Source organism: Ictidomys tridecemlineatus, chromosome 13, assembly GCF_052094955.1.
Source record: "Ictidomys tridecemlineatus isolate mIctTri1 chromosome 13, mIctTri1.hap1, whole genome shotgun sequence".
Taxonomy (NCBI): Eukaryota; Metazoa; Chordata; class Mammalia; order Rodentia; family Sciuridae; genus Ictidomys; species Ictidomys tridecemlineatus.
In genome coordinates, this window is record NC_135489.1 from 55,655,996 (window position 1) to 55,679,229 (window position 23,234).

At 36.1% G+C, this 23,234-nt stretch overlaps 1 protein-coding gene and 1 pseudogene across 9 annotated transcripts in view; one reads left to right on the plus strand and one right to left on the minus strand.

Annotated features, from left to right (window-relative positions):
- Ptprm (protein tyrosine phosphatase receptor type M) overlaps positions 1 to 23,234 on the plus strand; it is an 807,906-nt gene that overhangs the window by 489,343 nt on the left and 295,329 nt on the right. For all 9 annotated transcript variants that reach the window (XM_021734384.2, XM_078030368.1, XM_078030369.1 and 6 more), the window contains exons 10-11: positions 8,553 to 8,754; positions 11,493 to 11,595. In XM_021734384.2, coding sequence (XP_021590059.1) covers positions 8,553 to 8,754; positions 11,493 to 11,595 — 305 coding nt within the window. The remainder of the gene's footprint in view (positions 1 to 8,552; positions 8,755 to 11,492; positions 11,596 to 23,234) is intronic.
- Positions 15,683 to 16,383, minus strand: LOC106145251 (large ribosomal subunit protein uL30 pseudogene; annotated as a pseudogene).

Sequence of the window (23,234 nt, forward strand, 5' to 3'; positions counted from 1 at the left end):
GCAGAGAAGAATTTAATGAATTCAAGGGAAAAAATCACAGCAATAATGGGGTGACATTCCTCATCACATCTTTCGAGCATCATTTCACTGTGCCTATTGTCATAGAAACAAGCAGGTACAGTTTTTTAAAGCTAGCATTTATTTGAATGCAAATTCAACAAAATTATATGTTGTGAGGTTTCTAAAAATCACGGCAGATTCTCCTATGGAACCTCTGCCTGAATACCTTTCAGAACTTCTGACAAAAGCCTGTGCAGATGAGCTGTCAGACAGTCATCACCAGTAAACCTCTTCTCTGACCCTACTAGCCTCAAATTTATGTTTCCTTATGTTTTTTGAAAATTGGTGTTGAAATGCAAAATAAATAAATAATTGAAAACAAAATGAAGAAAGATAAAAGAAAAGAAGTGATTTTATGCTGTTAATGTTGATGTTTGTTCATTGGCTGCTTTATTTTAAAAGAATTCAGTGTTATGAAAAATTCATGGCTCAGCTTTTATGGAGCTAAGTTTTATAATCACATCAAACAACTTTGAATTTTTTTCTTAGAGAAAAGATTTCTCTAGTCCATATCTGTGACCCTATGACCATTTTTAGGCCTCAGTTCTGAGGATTCTCACCTAAGAAGTGCAGGTTTGTATTTTTTTTTAAACTGGCAAAGGCACCTTATTTGAAATGCATTTTAAGATCCAAGCAGTAAGTTCACCTGTTCTAAAAGCCACATGTTGCTATCTATACTGTCAGAAAGTAATAGCAAGATTCTTTCTTTCAAATCCCACTGGACATTTGTCTTTGTGTGATAAGTAACTTTACCATGAAAACAGCAGGAATAATAATAATTCAAAGGAAAAGACCATTAATCTCTCTGACTCAGCAGCCAGGATCTCCCAGTTGAACACTGATCTAAATGCTGGTACAATGGGGATGCATGAATGTGTCATAAATCAAGGTTTTTTAAATCAGATATTTTTAAGTAGAGCAGCTTGGCTCATTTTTAAGGGAACCAAAGGGGGAAATGTCAATTGTATAAATCAGGCTTAAGAGATTAAATGTAAGTTTTCTGGACACCAAATCTTTCTGTCTCCCCTCCACCCCATTTCTAGAAGTAGGAAAGAAGGAAACTTCCAGACTCTTTGTGGTGGGCCTTAGGTGGGCTCCTTCTGTAATAGAGAGGCACCTGTATACTGTAATTCCCTCAGCCTATGCTAGAAGCTGCAAAATACATAGCATCCTGCTGGAGCTGGAGATTGGTATGGATCCAAACTGGTCCCATCTCTGGAGGATCTTAGTCTTCAGGGACAGACATCATGTCAAGAAATCCAAACAGTTGCCTTAAAAGATGTAGGGAGTAGTAGCAGTGGATTCTATCATGGAATCCCATTTTAATATAAGAGGGGAAGGAAAAATAAATCATTATGATTGAAAAATATTTTGTTATAATTAGCACAAGTGTCTCTTTAAAGCAGGCAATGCACTTGGATGATTTAAAGTGAGAAGTTAAAACAGATTGGTTGTTATAGATATAAATGAATATGTTATATTTAGATTATACCTGGATTCTTTTTGTGCATCTTATGAAGGACATACCAAAGGATTGATGATAGAAAAATGCTAACAGCATTGTTTTCTCCAAAAGTTATGGCCATGTACAATGTTTTTCCAGTTTTATTCTTTGACCTCTCTTTTATATTTTAACTTCTATTCTTGTTTTTCACCAAACTAGCCGTGTTTCTGTCCTAGTGATCATCCTGGCTCTAGCTCTTCTCATACTTGACTTCCTACTTCAGCTATTGAGTTTTATAAAATTTATCTTCCTAAAAACTGGATCTAGTGTTTACATCCTTCCCCAATAAAATCAAAGTCTCTCATTTTGTCAAGTTATAAATGTAATACTGTTATCTGAAAGAATGTTTTAAATAAGAATTATTCGAAACAAAATATTCTTGCTTCTCAGTTTTACTTTTAACAAGTAACTACTCTTAATAGCTAGGTACAAGTCTTCCAAAAATTTTAAAAGGAAGAAACTATAGTGAAACTTTATTTATAAATAGAGGTGAATATAAATTAATAAATATTAGTAAACCTAGCATTTAATTACAAAATAATATGCCATATATGAACCCTATCTAACATTATGCAAAAATAAATACTACATAGATTCATGAACTAAACACAAAAGTTTAACTTATAAGAACATGATAAGAAAAATATGGAGGACATTTTTGTAACATGTCTTTCAAAGCTTGACATAGAGCCCTAGAAGCCATTTTTAAAAAAATCAACAGATTGGTTACATAAGATTTTAAACTACTAAATGATGAATGTATAAGGAAGAAAAGTCTAAATACAAAAAGAAGACTTAGAGAAATTATATTCAACACTTTGTGTCAACAGTCCAGCAGCTGTAAAATGTAGAGAGTCAATACTGATTTATTAGTGAAAGAAAAAATTAGAAAATAACAAAGAACAAGAGAGGGCAACTAAAAAAAAATCTAGCAGGCATGCATGTATATGGTAATATGCCTATCCAACCTTACTAATTATTAAACAGTGAAGTAAAACAAGTATACAGAAAATTTAATTTTGTATAATATCAAGTCTTAGTGACATGATAAATGTGTACATGCATGTATTTTGCAATCTCTTTTGTAGGCAAGTTGAGAGTATCTATGAAAATTTGAACATTATGTATCAAGCCTATTTTTAGAAGTTTATAAGTCATTAATACTTCCAAATGTACAAGGATATATGTCCAGGTATTTGCATTATGCCTCATGACCTTATTATGTATATCTCTTGATTGCCTAATTAGTAAATTCTGCACTACTGGTCAACATGTTGTGGGTGTGTGTTTTTAATATTTCAAATGTGTAAGATACAGGAAGAGACAAAAATAGAAAAGATATTGTCCTTTCTCTACTAGAAGTAACTTTCCTATAAGCAACTTACTAGAGAAAGAATTAAATAAGTTTTAAAGTTAGGTGCTCTTTTCACAAATGAATAGCATCTAAAGTGCAGTTTTGCTCAGGCACATGGTAAAGGAGGGTGGATTAGTCTGAAATTGTCAGTTGATTGGGACTGATTGATCCTGGAGGTAAGGGAACAGGGCTAATTTAATCATCATGGACTGGAATAGGTAATAATGTAAAAGTAATGATAATTTAGGGGCCATTTAAAAAAAATTTCTTTCAATATTCAATGCCTCCCATGATCTAATTCCACTTTATATTTATTACTTCATCTTCAATTGTTTTTTCCTGAAATTTAGTGAGTCATGTGTATAAAAATTTCCTTTCTCCTAGAACCTTCTGAATTCTCACACCACTCTTCTTTTGATATGTTCTGTCATCCTATGCCACCCCTCCACTCTCCTCCAATGGTACATCTGCTGATCTTTCAGTATGTCCTTCAAATACTATACTTTCCTTCGAAGTGTTATAAGTACTTTCCTTCACTGAAATCAGATTTAATTATTCATTTCTTTGTGTTCACAGAAAAATTGCTCAGGCCTTAATGAAAAGTCTATATTTTATACTGGCTGCAATTACTATCATCTCACGCTCTGGATGATTTTAATTCCCTAAAACATCCTTACATTCCGTTCTCTATGAAACTCTTTGGTTAAAATTTGAGACTTTAAGGAGAGAAGGAGAAAATAATTTGGTAAAATATCAGGCATTTACCTGCAAATGAGAAATCATCCAAAAATAAACAACAGATCATTCCACCTCACCTAAATTTAAATCTCCCCTCCCTCCACCATGTTGTGTATGTATCAGGACTTTCATCTTGGTATGTCCCATAACATTGGATGCAACATGGGACCATCAGGATTCTTTAAAGAGGCTTCATTAAAATTTTCTCCATCCTTAGACAGGAGCTTGGTGCAGGTGTAAAAACTTTCCTACACCTTCCTTATGTGAGACTTCCGCTGCTGTTTCCAGTGCCTGGTACTTAATAGGCACTTAATAAACAGTTATTGAATGAAAAAGTGAAGAAACAAATTCTAGCAGAATGTGACGCATATGGGTTTGACAGTGGGGGTATATCTTGGTGCCTTGAAAATTGCTGCCCAGGCCTTAGCTGTTCACTGACTTATCTCTATGGCAGGAAGTAGAATTGGTTGTTCTTTTCCTAAAGATCTGTTTTTCATTCTTGGAATTTGGACTCCCAGACTCTGTAAAGGGGTTTTGGAGAGGGGGATCCATGGGCTTTCTGAAATTTTATGTGTACAAATATGTACAACACACTTGTTTGTTAGGGGTGAGGAAGAAGATTTGTAATTTCAGGAGGGCATGAATTATTCTACATATTGCAAGGACAGGGAAAGAGGATCTACATGTAAGGGCCATGACTAAAAATGAAGATCCACCAGTGTAGCACATCCTGCTATTCTGTGCCAACTGGTGGGTACAAACCCCCATTCCCCAAGCAGCAGTGATCCCCTTAGTAAAGCATTTGCTTATAGTCTTTGCTGGTACAGTGAGGACCTGCTTGTACTAGTGTGTTTTTAGGAGCAAATGTGCACACACACACCTGCACATCCCAGGAGTCTTTTTAGGAAAATATATACTGAGTGCCAAATATTTACTGATCACAGTGGAATCAGAAACGGGGATAAAACATGTCACTCCTCAGAAAGGAGATAAATTTACATGAAACGTTCTGATCCCTTGACAGTTAGCTCCTGATTTAAGGCTGGAAACAAAATATTTTTACAGCACTCCATGACTCATTGCCAAATGAAGTTTAGGAACACAACTTCAGTAGTGGGTGGGTGTTTGATGGATGATTGGTAGGCTACACTTAGGATGGCTTTACAGATAAGGAATATTGGGACTCTGGTAAGAGATGTGGACGCGCTCTTTGTTGTCCCAGTCTTGCCTGATTCCCAGAAACAGCTTTAAAAGTATTTCCTTCTTGAAACACTTTGTCTCTTTTTTTTAAAGAGAGGAGAGAGAGAGAGAGAGAGAGAGAGAGAGAGAGAGAGAGAGAGAGAGAGAGAGAGAGAATCCGCACGCATGCCAAGCTAGTGCGCTACTGCTTGAGCCACATCTCCAGCCCTCTTTTAAATTTTTTTTAACAAGAATGCACTCATGCTCATGCTCGCCTGCCCCCCTCTCTTCTGTCTTCCTTCTCTTTCCTCTCTCCTCTCTGTCATTTCACTTTCTTCTGGCTTCTCTGTCTCTTTGCCTGCATGGGCATGGTTCTGGGTCTCCTTTTTTTTCCTCTGAACTCCCTGTGATTGCACCCATTTCTAAACCATCCCAGCATTATTGCAATCCTGAGCACCTCTAGGTCTCTATTTCCATCCCACCTAGTCCTCTCTCAAATTGTATCTTCATGTCATGCACATATGTCCACTTGACTGTCAAAGGCATTTCAAACTTGACATGTCCACATGCATCTGTAAATTCCTTCTTGTTCATTCCATCTCATTTCAAAAAATGGGTTCACCTTTCTGCTTAGGCCTGAAACATAGTTACCTACTCTTGATTCTTCCCTCTTTTGTGCATATCCAGTCCTTCATTGAATTCTATTTTGTCTCTGAAATATGCCAACACTACTAATTTCTTGCTTTCTCCACCCCACCATAGTAGAAGCCACAATATCCTCTCTCCTGTATTCTTAAAAGCTACTCCCAATCATAGTTCCTAGTGGTCTCCCTCTACTTTTATTGTCACCTTCAATAAAATAAAACTTTCATCCAAGGTTATATTAAATATATGTGTGTGTGCGTGTGTGTGTGTGTGTGTACATACACATATATGTGTATATGAATAATATATATCCAAGGTGATAAAAGAAAGGCAGATTATTTTATTGCCAATTTAAATGCATTCAAAGGATTCTAGGCACGGTGGCACAATGCCTGTAATCCCAGAAGCTTGGTAGGCTGGTGTAGGAGGATTACAAGTTTGAGGCCAGCCTCAACAACTTAGTGAGACCCTGTCTCAAAATAAAAAAAGATCTGGGGACGTGGCTCAGTGGCTAAGTGGTTCAATCCCTGTTACAAATATATATGTATATATTTCAAAGGTTGCCCATTGTATGTATCCAAACTTTTAATCTTGGGGAACAAAACTAGGCATGGGATAGCCCCTGTGTACTCCTTTAGCCCCCAAAGACCACACAGGCTTTCTGTCTGATCATTACCTGAGGCAAGCACAATCCTGCTGTATGGACTTCATCCATGCTATTATTCTCCAAATTCACAAACTAACTGATCCTGCATAAAGTTCAGATCTCGGTGTCACTGACACCAGTTTCACCAGCCAGTCTAAATGGCTGTGTATGGACCCTTTTCTTCCAACAAAGTCTTTTATCTTACCACCCTGTTTGCTGCTCCTATTCTTTGTATTATAGAATTATTAATTTACTTATTGTAGGTCTCCCCAGCTCCCCCACACATTATCCAGATACTTAGCTTCTTAAAGTAGGTCTGGCCTACACACAGGCCACTATGCTTGCAGAGTCCCTCTACGCAATCAGTGTGTGAGTGGAATCAGTGAAACTGAATAGGTAAATCTTACGGAGGTGACTGTTCCCTCCCTCAGGCAGGTAAAAGTATATGAGCAAAAGCAGTATCAGAAAAGCCCCCTAAGTGTGTTGGAGGCTCATCTCCTTAAAAATCAGAGGGTAACATAATGCGGCAGTATCATGGATTTAGAAATGAGTTTGGAGAAGCACATGAAAGCAAGTTTGAAATACCAAGCAAAGGAGTTTGGACTTTGTTCTGTGTGCATAGTGTCCCATTCAAGTTTCTAGTCAAGGTGATTAAATGAAGGAGAAGACTTACATAGCCCTGAAGGATAGTGCTAGTCCTTGTTTTACTCTTCCTGCATACTAGCTAATGGATTACCTTAGCCTTCCCTTCACCAGATGTTTACTCCCTCCAGGGAAGGTACAGTGTATGAGTCACCATACAGTTCACCAGGACTCAGAACACAGTGCTTGGCATGTAGGCCACACGATAAACACATTCTGAATGTGTGAATGAATGCATAAATTGACTTTGGGCAGCAATTATTCTATCATTGTTGAGATCTGCCTCCCTGAGCTGCCCCCTTCTCTGGGAATTCGAGAACAAAGTACTACTCAAGCAAGCAAGCAAGCACGTACACACACACACACACACACACACACACACACACACACACACACAGGATATGGTACTGAGGTTCCTTCATTAGCAGCTATGTGGTAGATAGAGTCTTGTTTCTTCCTGACTTCCTTAAACTCCTGAGGGATATTTTTTAGAGGATTAACAACACATCTTCTGCCTGACTCTGAGAGATTTATACTTTGCAGTGATTAATATATACAGTAAACATTTCCTTGCCAAAGCTCACTTGATTCAATCTAAATATTCTTTCTGAGAGGTCTTCTTAATTATAATGACATGGTATAAATATAAGAAGAAAGAATGTCAATTATCACTTCGTATAATAACAGTGTTAGTGTTCATGCACATAAATTATAAGTAAGTTTACCTAAGCACATGAGAAAAGTGCTCAGTTTTGCAATTTAAAACTTTTGAATATGCCACATTTGAAAATTATGTCATTACAACCAGTAGAAGTTAGTAATCACCACTAAAGTACTTGTTCTTGAATAGTTGATGAACTACTCATGCTGAAATTCTTTTTAAAAAATAACTTGAAAGGGCAAAATTTAAAGGTACCTATGTTATATTTATTTTCCAACATTCCAGACTCATCCAGCATGATATCTGTTATGTAGCAAACATGAAAAAATTGCACTCTCCAGTATGGCAGCTAGCATTCAGTTGTGGCAATTTAAAACTGAAATTTGAGTTTGTTAAATTAAATAAAATGGATTTTTCATTTCCTCAGACACAATAGCCACATTTCAAGTGCTCAGTAGCCAATGTGGCATGGCCACCACATTGAACAGGGCATATTAGAACATTTCTATAGTGGCCGAAAGTTATTTTGGACAATATTTCTTTGAAAAAACAAATAAATGAGTATAGCCCATAATGAGCACTCCATTTGCAGCATCAGCAACTCCTGGCATGCATTTAGGATTTATTTTTGGAGTAGATCTCTGTTCCTACATTGATGAAAACACTTAAATGTGTCCTTGTTCCCAGTAGACAATAATCCTATTCAGTGCTAAATCAAATCATGGCCACTAGATTAGAGATGAGGCCTTATGCTTGTCAGAGCCTTGTCTGTTTGAGCTAGTTGTCTCTTTTGTTATTTGGTTCTAAACCAGCTGTTATGAAGCTCTACAAAAATGACATTTTGAAAGCAAATAACTTCAAGGTATCAGCTTAAACATGAATCCATCCTTTACATTCTAATCTACTGGCTCTGAGTTCCTCTGTCTATAAAGGTAATAACTCATAACAGTTTTGGCTGAGTTCCTGCATCCCTTCACTGCATTCAGGATTTGAAGAGTCTAGTGAAGAGGAGAGCTTATCATAAAGGGTCTGACAGTGCATACATCAGAAGGGCTTATTGGATAAAGTTGCAATCTGGGTCCATCTGCTCCAGATATTTTATCACATTCTTCTTCTTTTGCAGATCACTTACAAAGCAGTCAGTTCCTTTGACCCAGAAATAGATTTATCCAATCAAAGTGGAAGAGTTTCAAAACTGGGAAATGAAACCCATTTTCTGTTTTTCGGACTATACCCGGGGACCACGTACTCCTTCACCATTCGAGCAAGCACAGCTAAGGGTTTTGGGCCTCCAGCAACAAACCAGTTTACCACCAAAATATCAGGTATTTTGCATTCATGAGTTATGCCTGTTGTCAGAAGTAACATTATTATACTTCTCTATTCCAATTGTCAAGTATGCAGAGCTCACACAGACTAATACATTTTATTTGTGTGAAACCCAGGCACATGGAATTAAATGAAATGCTATCAGTATTTATCATTGGGGAGCTTAAAGTCCTCATGAGGTAAGAAGTGGCTGCTATTTTAGTAGTGTGCCTGAGAGGACTTGAATATGAGGCACAAGTTTCTATCTCATCCATCCCTTGCCCATCGCAAGTCACCAACCAGAGAAGCCTTGCTGGTGAAATCTCTTTCCTGAGAGTTGAGTGGGAAAGCAGTGTCATTTGGAATCTGCTTCCAAAGGGATCAGCCTCCCTCAGGACCTTCACCTTTAATAGGTTTACATCCTAAAGAGGCAACAACTAAGATGGCATGAGGCTCTTAGGGCCTCCAGGTTTTTTGGAGACTCAGCTACCCCATCCAACCAAAGTCATAATTTGAGAAATATTTCTGAGCATGTTCAACTGTGCAGAAAATGTCTAGAGGAAATGAAATTGCCATCTGGTATGGGATATGTAACCACAATAAAACTAAATTCCATGGACATTTTCTTTCATTTTGTTAACTCCTTTGGGTATGTATGGGGAAGTATTTGAGTTTTGACTTTAACTGTCTTTTGACGGGGTAGATGAGATAGAGATGGGGGAGGGAAATCACTCTTTAAATCAGCCAGGGTTAGATCAACAATATTTAGTCTAATTTCTACATTTATTTCTAACTCAGTGAAAGTTTGTATTTGGAATAGAAGGAAGTGAATACCACAATTAGAGTACTGTAAAGTGTTATGTTGGGTTCTGAGGCCAAGGTTTAGAATTTTGTTTTGAAGCAGTTATAACTTAAGGGAAACTTTTTTTATTACATAAGCAAACTTGAGTTGAAATTTAATGCACATTTGATTTCTATTAGAATATAGGACCAATACAGCGTTGGAAAAGACGTCCACCTTAGTGGTTCAAAAATAACACAGGTTATGCAAATGATCAAGTAGACCATTGGACTTGGTTGGAATCAGGAAATTTGGGTTTTAGTTATGATGTTTGTATAGACTTCCTTTCTGACCTAGATTAAGTGAATTTACCCTTACATATGAATTAAGATAATATTATCTAGTCCATCAATTTATTGGCATTTATATGCCCATATGAAAAATTCCAAGTAATTTTAAATATTTTTCCTAGTGTAAACCATTTTTCAAAGATTATTATCTTAAAGAGGATATCCTTTTAGAAAAAAAATTTACTTTCCCTATATTTATTAACTAAAAATTATGAGTTTTACCACTGTTGATATACCAAGTTCAAAAAGTTCATAAGTCCAAAAGCAAAAAATACACACACACACACACACACACACACACACACACACACACACAAGGAAAAGAAAAACCTTGATATGTGGGCTCATTAAGAATACTATTTGTTTTTTATTAAATTAAAATGCTGGTTTATGGGCCCTATTTTCTATTTTCATGGACCTCAGAAAACCACTTATATACAAAATGTAATTCTGTGATGTGGATTGGAGTTAATTTTTAATGGAATTGGTGTCAAATTTGAATGTTAAGAAAATGTGATAGATGAAACTGAGAAATAACTTGTGTCTGTTATGTAAAAGCTTTTTTATATTAAAGATGAATTTTAAAACTGCATTTGTAAGAAACAGCCTCCCACTACCTTATCAGACATATCTACCTGTGGGTAGTAGAAAGCTGTGTCCTTCCATGTCACAGCTCCATGCAATGATTTGTCTTGTCCAGGATGGGGGCATAATTACCAAAAAGTGTTGTTGCTATCTTATTGTAGTGAGACTTAGCAACCTAGAGTAAAAAGAATGCCAGAAAATGGCCCTGGAAATAGGATTAACATTGGGAAGAGAGCTAACATTTGTAGAATTATGTTTGCCTGGTGTGCTCTCTTGTTGTCTCTTTGAACAGAGGGTCATTTCCCCTACTTTCAAAGATACATAATAAACTGAAGCTTCAGAGGTGATTAATGTGCATAAGCTTTGGTTAAAACAAAACATAGCAAAAAGTCAAACCCAAACCTTTCTTTCTTCAGTTTCCATGTCTTCCCCTTATCTACTTTAACCCATTATGTCCCATCTTCATATATATAAGACACCCATATAACAGAACATCTTGCTTGATTTGAGTTTTTATTCATGTGTCACATATAAGACAGTGGGACATAATGGGTTAAGTCCCCTCCCCATGGGTCCTTGGTACATGGGAAACTTTTACTTAAATGAAAGACCTGTGAAGTTCAGTTTTATGATCCTAGTGCTTATTTCAAAACTTAACTATGCCTTTTAAGTAAATGGTTTATGGAAGACAACATTTTTTACAAAATAGCATGTAAATTCTAAGTATACAGTTTGATGAGTATTCAAAAGCATACTATACCCATTTAGTCAGAAACCAAATGAAGAAGCAAAACGTCACCATCACCAACACTCACAACCCCCTCAGATCCTCTCCCAACTTCCACTCAGGATCAGAGGGGTCAGTCAATATGAGCTTGTTAATAGTCAGTTGATAGCTGCAATTTAAATGAGATGCCCTGTGCTTCTTATTTATTTATTTATTTTTTTGCTGTTGTTGTTGTTGTAAAAGAAAGTAAGAAGTTCACTGAGGCAACCAACCAGAAATAATGAGTCTTCCCTCTTATGCCCTTTTCCCCAGCACCATCTATGCCAGCCTATGAACTTGAGACACCTTTGAACCAAACTGACAATACAGTGACAGTCATGCTGAAACCTGCACAGAGCAGAGGTGCACCTGTCAGGTACGGAGCAGAAGGAGGGTAGGCTGGCTCTAGAGAGAAGAAAACTAAAATCCTGTTGATTCATTTCCCCAATATCTTCTGTAGAACTTTGCTGTCCTTAGTCAGCATGTAAACCTATATTTTTATTTGCTCTAATTAAAAGAAACAAGTGAGGAAAATGAAACGTCTTCACTGTAAGGTGGTCAAGTATTGTTTGAAGGGATTTATTCTGAAACAAGTGTGTTGTTCTTTTGAAGATAAGGAACAAAGTCCCAGTCTTTTTTGGAGGTAGCTTTACTTCCAGAAGGTAACTGCTTACTGAAATATGTTTACCCAAGGGCGAGTGACATCTTTGTCCAGAACTCTATTTTTAAGTAAAATGTTTATGTTTTCATTTGGGTTTTATATCATTTAATTTTCAGTCAGTTGGCTTCTTTCTCAATTGAATATTCAATGTATAATTTTTTTAAAGGAAACAGATAATTGGAAAGAACATTCTAAAGTCCTTATTTGAACAGATTTAAGTTTATTACCAACATCTAGGCCCAATTTTTCATTGCATTATGATTTATATAGCCAAGAAATTACAAAGTATAACTTTTACAGTGAATGAATAAAATAAATTTATTCTTCCTAGGAAGGAGCAAAGAAATGCTATGATAACTCTCAAGTGTGGACCTGTCATAAGCTCATTAATCTATATAAATGAAATTTCTACTTGCTTCAAAGGGGTTTAGATATTTTACAGTTGTCTTATCAGAATAGACTCCATTCAAAGTTATCTATTATTCTCAAGAGCATACTCCAAGGAAACTTTTACATTCACAAGTCAGGCTGTGTATGGTTTCTTTCTGGATTCTTTTGTGAACCCAGATTTCATGAGCTTTTTAAAACCTGGGTGTATTAGATGAAATTTTTACTGCAGTGTCATAGTGCAAACAGTTGGACATCTTTGTATTTGATAAAATAATCTCAAGTTTATACATAAAGTCAAAATAAAAACAGTAGTATTAGTTGATAGTGAAGTCATGTTAGGATAGAATTATGCAAAGTTTTATTTGAAAAAAATTCTTACCCTTTGTTCACTTAACATGCTGAATTTTCATTAAATGAACATTTATATTCTGAACATAGCCTTGGGGATTTCATTTTTTCTCTGACCAACCTAATGGTTGCCCAGCATTAGAAATAACAGGTCATTAGTACAGGAGTTGGAATCACAACAAATGAAAGGTTAGAGGTCTCTCAGATTCAACGCCTCCAAACTGAAAGACACAGAAATCCTAACCATCTCTCAAGAACAGGTGCTTATTTCCTGCTATATTTTATTCTTATACAGAACCCTCCTAAACATTTTCTATTCTTGCTGCACTTACCTTCAAACTCTTTCACTCAGATTTCTATCAATGTCTTTGCATAGATCTTTCCAACTCTAAGTTTTGAAGTAATTTCTCTTCCGGCAGTCTGTGTTACCCTCTTCCCACCCCTCCTCTATCTTTTGAAAGCATCGGGTGCCTTCCAAACTGGTATTCAATTTTTGTCTTATAAACATTGCTAAGACATTATTTTGTTGTTTACTTTTGTACATTTCTGGTTGCTTTTGGAGTCTTTGGGACCTTACTAGTTAGCTGTAGATGTCCTCAGGCTTTCTGTTTTTATGCCTATTAAAAAAAAAAAAAGATTCAAGTGCTTGTCAGAGTTCAGATTGCATGACTTTCACTGCAGATACGTAATCATTTCACCAGGCCCACCTCTCTAAATTCTGCCACAATTTGGGTTTATAGTGTCACACTATTTTCTATAGTTAGTCCGACACCTTCGTTTCCAAGCTCATCGGTGTTCTGCCTCAATTAAGCATTATCTTCTTACTGACTCTTGGAATTTCTCAAGGTCACTTTGCTTTATGCATTCATATTACCTTCTTCCACAGCATTAGCATCTTGAGATAATAAATGTGTTATTTGTCTTTATCATCCAGATTTGTAATACTGGGATCAAGATCAATTCTTGTGGGACACTATTCAGTAAGTTTTATAGGAAAACACACTACAGGGATTGCCTTTATGGAAGGATGCCTATATTTGGTAGGTAAATTAACTTGGCTCAAATTTGAGAGATGAAATTATCTCAACTTAACCTGTTAAGGTGTTTTTTTTATTTTGTTTTGTTTTGTTCACAGATAAGTGAGTGTTCTCATCAAGGAATTCATTATATAGTGCAACATAATAGGCCTGATTATCTATTGAAAAGATGGCAGATCAGGATATCTAGAAAGACTAGTTTGGAAAAAAAAATCCACAATCCCCTCTACTTGAATGGGGTATATTAAAATCCTCAATTTCATTTAATGTTTAGAGACATAAGAACTCTGATTAGAGAATCATATGGACCTAAAATATAAAGCCATAATGTGGATGAAAACATTTGAACACATCTGGAAATGTGCAAAATGCACATGTAATCAAACTGCAATACAAGAAAGCATTTTCCAAATGATAAGATAAATAAATACTAGAAGAAAGAGGGGAAATGGAAGCGAACATCTGTTTGCTTTCCTGGAAAGTGCACGGTATTATGTGTTCAAGAATAGCATCATTGTGCGATTTCCAAAACCCATTCTTTCAATTGATTTGATTTTTCTTTGATCCATATTCATTGGTGTTGAAAATTCAGTCGTACTTCATTTACCCATTTCACTAGGTAAGGTGGTTGTTCATCGATTCCACTGCAAATGCTCAGCTTGGTTATGGCAGATTCTTAAAATTGCACTCAACTCTCAGTGTAAATGATTGTTGTCTTTTTATTGATTAACACATCACCTCTGTCACATAAAATTATTTAAATCCTGAGATGGCCAGGAAGAACACAAATTCTATCATTCCAGCCAGTAAACTATGCACCAAGGAGAGAATTTTAAATCTGTTTGTGGATTTAATTTTTTTTTCTTTAATGAGACAGGGAAAAGCTTATTTTTCTTTTACTCATTTAGAATCACCTTATTTCTCTCTTCTGCATTCCACTGTTCATTATGTGTAGACACAGTCCAACAGAGAAAACTCTTATAATTTGGCAATAAGAAAGAAATTCTTAATAAAGGATACATTTTACATAAATTGTTGTGCTTTTCTTCTCCCAACAAAAATCTGCTGTTTTGCTCTCATGAAAACACATATACAAGCACATGCACACAATGCATAATCCACTGTGAGGAGCATCCATTAATGATGTTTTCTACCTTCTGATACTCTCCAGCCTGAGACTCATTCATGTTTTTGTACCTCATATGATAAAGTTTTCAAATGACTGGTGTTTTCATTCTTTAGGCATTGTTGCTTTAATATGTTCATAAATATTTTGGAGCTACATGTCTTCTTAGTTAACATTCCGTGCTTGAATATGCTAATTAAATCTTCTGGCATTCATTTCAGTGAAATTTTAAAGGATTAAAATTTTAAGTATGTACTTGCTCTGTTTCATTTTTTCAGGAGAAACTATGTAGGGGAGGAATGTCTTCTACAGTGATCTGTCCTTGGGGATGGGGAGGTGAGCAGGAACCACACCAACAGCCATAGCTTTAAAACTGATTTGTAATATGTTGGTGTTATTTTAGTGGGTATGACCCCTTTGTCTTTCAAATTGACAGCTTCAACTATTTTAATACCGTGCTTAAATTATTGTCACTGGTAACTTCCCTAGTATTATTGTTATTATAATTGAATGCTTCCTTAATATATTCAAAGAGCAATTTGTGAATCATTTCTGTTGCTGAGAATTATTAAAGCTAATAAGAACTTCATTATATTATGAATAGGGAAAAGCTGAGGGTATTAGGAATGAGAAAAATATTTTGGCTTTCTTTTTTTTATAAGGATGTGTCCTAGGTAAGATTTCAGGTGAAATAGCAAATATTTCGTTGGGGAAAGCATAAATGTTTTCTCCAGATAAAATCCTTCTAATTAAAAATGTTCAATACAAAATGACTTTAGTTTTGTATAAAAATCAGGAATTTATTTTATATAATATGTCCAAATTTTATGAAATTATATTTCTTTGATTGTATTACCATAGTTGGCAATAAAAATGTGTACTATTTTCTTTTTTTTTCATATTGAGAGCAGGTACTGTTTTATTAACTGACCAGATTACAAAAATACCATGCTAGATTCCTTAGTTCATCCTTCTAATAAGCCTGTTGATCTGGACTTCCCTGTTGCCACCATCTCAACCTCCTATAAAAATGTGTGATCTTTGTCTTCATTCCAACTCTTGGAGAAGATAATTTGAAGGGCCACAGGAAGTTATTTGCTTCTTTGAAGTGTTTTCCAACAGTGTAGATCTCATGAATCAGATCATCTATGTAGATGATGCCATATTTATCAACACATGGAATAATCAAAGTGTTATCTATCAAGGCAATTTGTTTCTTATTGATTTTGCCATATCCACGCTTGTAGATTAGTTCATTCACTGATTTCAGGTTTGGGTACCCCCATTCCATATGTGGTTCCAAATTCCTCAGCATGTTAATTGAGGCCTCCTTGAGTTTAATGAAGGTGCCATTAAGATCTGGCCAAGGCAAAGAAGTTGTAATACCTTACAAACCTTTGGGCTCACACCATTGGTACCTCTGATCCCAATGACAAATGCCAACTTGGATTCTGTAGTACATAGAAATTGCCAGCTTTTTTTTGCCATCCTAATCATTCGAATCCCTATTCAGTACATCTGCCTATATTCCTAGTGGTAATGCTTGATTCTTTCATAGATAAGCTTCCTCCTTGCCTTTTTATGCATCTTTTGGGCAAACTTCTTCCTCAGGCACTTTACCTTCAACTCTGCATGATTCCTTCACTTTTTCTTAAGAGTTTCTGGCACAGCAGGAACCTTCTCTTCTCTTTCATGGTTCCAGCCAGAAAAAGAGCTGTACTTATTTTATTTACTCTTCTATCAGTATCTTTTTCTTATGCTGCTTTACAAAAAACATGTACAGATATTAAAACTCCATTGTTAACTTTAATATTTCCTCATTTACTCCAGCTTCTTACCAGATATTCTTTTATAACCATTTAGACAGAAATTAAAACTGGATTAAGCATGGTATTTTTTTTTTTTTACCAGCATGTTGTTTTTCAAAAAATCCATGCCAAGTTCTTAGAACAATATGAAGAACAGGTTTTCATTCTTTGAGGAAAAGTAGACAGTAAAGCAATTGTATTTATTTTCAGAAAATGTGTTATACTTTCTAGAAATTTTTTATTTGATTCTGGGGCTACATAAGAAATGAGAGTTTCTCCTGTAGGCATCAGCCTTCTGCATGTTCCCAGCTGCTTATCAGACAGCCATTTCTCTTAAGGGAATTCAGCACAAGAGTGTCTGTGTATCTGAGTCACCTCAGATTGGAGACAAAAACAGGAGTACCATTGTTATTATTAATGAAAGACAGGATATAATCATACATTCTGTTTTTAAAAACTTCCTATATTAGAAATTATAGTTGTTGGCATATAGTTGATTATGACTTTTAACTTAGAGTTAAAAGTATGAAGTATGAATGAAATATTTAAATAAAAATATTTTAAAGCAGTTGTAAAATATTTTTATTTTTCTTGTCTCACTGATTGTACTTCCAAGAAAAGAAACTTTGATTTAATTAAAACCACCTTCTTGAACATTCTGTTCTTTTCTTCATGCAAAGAGTCTTTGAGCATACCAAGAACATGGGCTATTTTGATGATTAAATGAGCAAATATATTTTAAAACACTTCACACTTTATACATACTAAAATGACCCTCCTCCCACTGTGTCACTATTGTTTGTGCTGTTTCTTTTCATAAGAGCAACCCTGGTTCTTTAGCTTTTCCTGTGTATGTCTCAATTATTCAGATCTGAGATCATGAAAAATCTAATTTTACATGAAAATGAATTATGGATTTGACAATTGCTTCTAACAGCAAAACAATAAGTAGATTTCCTGTAAATTCTGATTTCTTTATGTATTTTGAAATCAGATTACATGTGGCTACAGTTTATTTCTGCACTTGTGATTTTTTTTCCAGAAATTGATTTTACAAACAAGGAGTAAACTTTTCCCAGCTCTGTATTAGGTGTGCCACTAGTGATCTCTGAATCATTACCGAGTTATAGTTCTCTAACTATTGATTGATTGATTCATTCATTCATACATTCATTCATTCATTCATTAGGTGGTGCTGGGGTTGGAGCCCAGGGCCTCATGCATTCTGAGTAGTCACCCTATTGCAGAGATAAAGCCCAAATTCCCCTAATTATACTTTTTATGAGCCCAGCTGAAATAAACTTAGCCATAAAACAAAGAAAACTGATCTTCTGTTTATATCCACTCTAAAAGACCAGTGGGCAGCACAGTAAAATTCACAAGTGTGATGTACCTAAGAAGAGCCAGTGGTTCATTTCGCTTGACTGACTCAAGGAAATCTAATGCTTTACTCACCCTTCATGAATCTGGTTCCTCAGCTTAGGTGTCCATCAGCAGATGAATGAGTAAAGAAAATATGGTATAGATAAACCATGGAGCTCTATTCGGCCATAAAGAGAAATGAAATTATGTTATTTGCAGGAAAATTAATGGAACTTGAGAACAGTTAAGCAAATATGCCAAAATTAGAAGGTCAAGTGTTTTCTCTCAGCTATAGAAGCCAGAAAGGGCAAAGGAAAAGAAAGGTGGGGAGGGGGGTGTTTCATGAAAATTGATGGGAGATAGGAGAGTAGAGGAAAGGAGCCAGGGAGGAAAGGGAAAGGGAATATAATGGGGATTGCCAAATTTATTGTGATATTCTGTGCATGTAAGAATATGTAATAACAAATCCTTTCATTATATACAGCTAAATTGAACCAATAAAAAATATGAGGGATAAATATGGTTCCTCTTCTACTTTCTTAAGAGAAAAATATTTGTGACTCAGTCACATTTTATGACCATTCAATCTTTATAACTGAGTTTGAATTTACTACTGAAATTATAGATTTTGTCTCTTCTAATAAAAATGGTTTTGGTTCAAGAGTTTGAACTGACTTAAAGGAGCCAATTAAATAGTGATTTAAAAATATGGTTTTTTTTGGTTATTTACTCACATTGAAGTTCATACCTCTATAATATTTTCCTTTTGTAATGACAATATTATTTTGAAAAATGGAAATCTTTAGTCAGACCTCAAAGTATACTTTAATATCTAAAGACTCAACCCAACTACTATGTATAACTATTAAGCTCTAATTAAAAAAATAAATAAAGATTCTGTGATACAAATTTGAGAGTGGCTTCACTTTTAATCAGCCTACTGTGAATTGGCATATGATTTCCAGGTCTAAGCAATATTTTTTTCTCTAAATTAATTAGAAGCTACTAAATCTATCAATAATAATAAAGATCTTCACAGTCTAAAACACATGATAATGTGAGGTGTCACCCCCAGCCTTGTCAACAGGCAGAATCTGTCTCCTCCTTCAGCATATTCTAGGAAGAAAATTTCTAATATTAAAATAATTACTCAGCTTTATACATTACATATGTTCTTGAACCTAACTTTTCAGATAAACCTCATAACAGGGAATTTAGTTTTAAATTCAAGCTTTGTCACTAAGTAGTTATGTGACCATCACAAATTTACTATCTCTGAGTTATGGCTTTTTCCTCTTTCCAAACCCAGGATATGGTTTACTTAATCTCTTAAAGTTGTGTCAGTATCATGTGTATTTTTTACTCACTGGGGACCCACAGTCAGCAATTATTGGCTCTCTTCTCTAGGGGCTAGCAGTTTAGGTGGGAGACAGATCAAGGTGTGATCTGGTCTCCTCTAATAGGGATGAGGGCCAGGACCAGTGAGAGAGCAGGGGTGGTCAATACAGAGGAAGGTCAGCTTAGGCTTGTAGAGGAGGTAATTCAGCCAAAAAGCTGAATCTCACAGATGGATGTTGTTCAGGGAATGCATGTGATATGGAGTGTGTGTGATTTGTGGTCAGGGAGGTTAGTTATGTGACAGGGAATTAAAAAGGAGAGAGACAGATGTTCCAAGAGGGCAGCTGAGGACTGCGCAGGTGACCCTGACCTGGGAACGAGAAATGTTGTATAATCAGAGAGGAGAGGATGGAAGGAGAGGATGGAAGGAGAGGCAAGAGAGACTGAGCTAGTCTGGATGGCCTTGCACTTCATACTGAGGATTGGCCTCAAGGGTGGGGATTTGGTAATGAACAAGTGATGAAGGACTGCAGTTGCTCAGAAGAGCTTGAGAGGGCCTGGGGCACTGGGAAAGCAAATGGGAGAGTGGCAGGAGGATAGGCCTAAGGAAAAGGTTCTCTTCCTTGGGCTCAATTAAGACATTTCTAACCTTCAGGGCATGAAGGGAGGGGGTCTTGTACTTGCCATGTTTCAATTTTCATTAGAAATAGGATTTAGAGAAATCAAAAATACTTAATCCTTTGTAGAAGAAGGAAAGAGTCTATAGTGACTAATCAAAGCAATTAATGACAATAACACTGTTTAAAGTCTCATTAAAGGAAATACTAAAACACTAGAAATGAAAAATGAGCTTAGCAGGGAATCTGATCATTTATTAGAAATATCTAATTATATGATGTTAAATCTGTTTTTATAAGCCCTACAAATGTGTGACTTTATTAGTCCTTCTTCAGAAGAACCATCTGGATCTTTCTCTTGTGCTTCTCTCTGCCTTCCTGGCACTATGTCACTCTCACCCCTTCACCCAGAGCCTGTGCTGGCCACTTGTGAGATTATTATATAATTGGGGGTGTCTGCAATGCCTGCTGAATGAGGATAAGTCTTTGTTTACTGAAAGCCAGAGTATGAAATGCTTCTCTGAGCTTGGAAAGGAAGGCCAGCAGTCTGCTTAGCTGATGACTTGGGCTATTTCTTGCCTGGAGCCAGGGAAGACCCAAGTTTTAATCATACTGCTTAAAGTTCCTGCTGTCCCCAATGGAACCCATGTTCATCACTAAAAAGATGTATGTCCAAGGTTGGATCTACAGATTACATGAATAAGTAACATTTATAGTCGAAGTTATAAATTACCCATGGCCGCCTTCCTAAAGGGAGGGTAGAGTCAGGTTCTCCATTCCCCTCAGTCTGACCCAACTGCCCAGAAGCCATTCCTCAGGGTGGAGGGAAGGAGAAATAAGTTGGTCACATTTTCCATTGGCAGTTCAGGAGGTTATAGGCTGGTTCTCCCCCCATGTATCTGGACCTTTTCTAAATGTTAACAATGAAAGAAATTAGAAATAGCTTCAATTATAAACCTTGAGCACCTGGACAGTATATTGTCTCAGTTATGAATCTTATAACCTAATACTATTGGCTCTTGGGAACTGCTGGATCTTAATCATGACTGTTGCTTTCAAGAAGTTGAAGGGAGGTATTTCTAGGAGTGTTTCAATAAGACTGAGAGCTTTTGGGAGAAAATTATCTTGATAATTTTGACAAAGACTAAAGGACTTGACTATAGTTGCTTCACTTTCACTTTTTTAAAGAGTCAGAATCTTTACTCATATATACATGTATATATGAGTGAAGATTCCAAGTTTGTAGAGTCTGATAAGATCATAGGGAAGAGATAGTGACAGCTAGTGTGATAGGCTTAGAGTCCTAGACTTGCAGAGCTGGAGTGACCCATGGGCACACCCTGCTTTCCACTTCTCATGGCCTTTCTGGATCCTGATTTTATTTTAGGGGAGGGGGCAAGCTATGTAATGAACTCTGCTTTTTATCATTAGCAAAGCATTTGGTCAACCACCTCTTATAAATATGCACAATGTGATCATTTCTTTTTTAAATTTTTTTTTGTAGTTGTGGACAATTTTTGTTTTTGTGTGGTGCTGAGGATTGAACCCAGTGCCTCACATATGCAAGGCAAGCACTTTGCCATTGAGCTACAGCCCTAGACCCAGTAATCATTTCTTATGAGCACACTAAAGTATACCAAAATATGCCTTCACAGTTTCATCCCCAGCTATGTTATATGTTATGCTTGCAATGCTTACTGCATTGGATTTTGAGCTACTTCATTAAATTAATATTCAGTTCTTCCACCTGTTGGATAATACAGAGACTAAGAAGAGGTGTTTATTTTTCCTTATATCTTCATGATCCTTTTGTGTTGTCCTTAGATATATGTCCCGTTCTTACATTTCTCTATTTATACCTACTGAGTGTTGCCCTGTCCAGTAATAGCAAATTTTCTCCTCAGTAAGACTTGGTAAGACCTCTTTCTGATTACCAGTGTCTACGTTAAATCCTTGCCCTTAACAACATTGGAAAGTGTTACAGGAAAATTTAGGGTTGACCGTTGGCTTTTATTCACTTATTTATTTATCATTCATTCACCAATTGTCTGTAGATCACTATTATGTTAAAATCATTTTGCTAGGACTATGATAAATGTTGTCTAGAAATGTCCAGGCTACTTCACAACCTGTGCCAGAAGGAGGGACTCTCTGCAAGGGATCCAAGAGTATCTTCCTAAGAATGTGATACAAGAAACTGAGACTGATGGGGAAGTCAGAAGTGACAGGCAAGGGGCCCACGGGTTCGTTAATGAATTGAAAGGTGCCGTAGATTCATTAGGTAGAAGAGCAACTTACAGAAAAATCTAAAGATACATAAGTAGTGGTCATCCTAGTTAATAAGATTGAAAACTCTCACAGGAGGTTTGGCCAGCACTGAGGAGCATTAATTAGATTTATGGACTTAATGTTCAGGGTGACTATTTTCCTAGGCTAAACAGTTCAGAAAATGTATGTAAATATAATAGGAAATGCAGAAGGATTATACTATGAGTTTTATAATTTTGTTTCTGAATATTATTCAGTACCTCCAGCCTAATTAAGTGTGCAATGGATGTTTATTGAATTGAACCTCAACCTTTTTCACCTGAAAAGTTTTACAGGACAAGAAGACACCCAAGACCTGTGTTTAACTAGTTCAACTGTCAGGAACAGAATTTTGAACTTATATTCTTATGCCTAGATAAAAGTTAAATGTCATGACCCTACCATAGATTTCAGAAGCATAAAAGAATACCCTGACATTACCCTAGAATCAACCAATTATTTATTTATTGTAATAAGAAAAGAAATTCAGAAAGATTGCTTCAAATAAGACGTGGCCATACTTCAGACTCCATTGGGAAGGTCACCGTGATGCCTCCTTTGAATACTTTTCTAGCTTTTTATCTCTTAGGATCGGCAAGAACAGCTCCCCACATCCTTTTCATTCCATCTCCACCCTCAGTCATTGCGTTGGTCCATACTAATATTTTTCTTAGATCTCCTAGCCATGCCCCACATTGGCTATAGGAGCTTTTATTTTCCTGATTTACAACCCATCCCAGCCTTGTTGCCCTTAACATAAATCTAGATTTCCTTTAACATGCAAGGTCTCCAACTTTAAGCACTTTGGGGGGCAGCCCCCTACAAGCCAACCTCCAGCTTGAAACTATATAAATAGTTTTATCCTACCTTAGCCTATAAGGTTATGTTCCAAGCCTGCCATGGATGCCTGAGACCACGTATAACATTGAATGCTATGTAATTTTTTTCCCTATACATACATGTCTGTGGTATAATTTAATTTATAAATGAAGTACAGTAATAGATTAATAACAGGTAATAA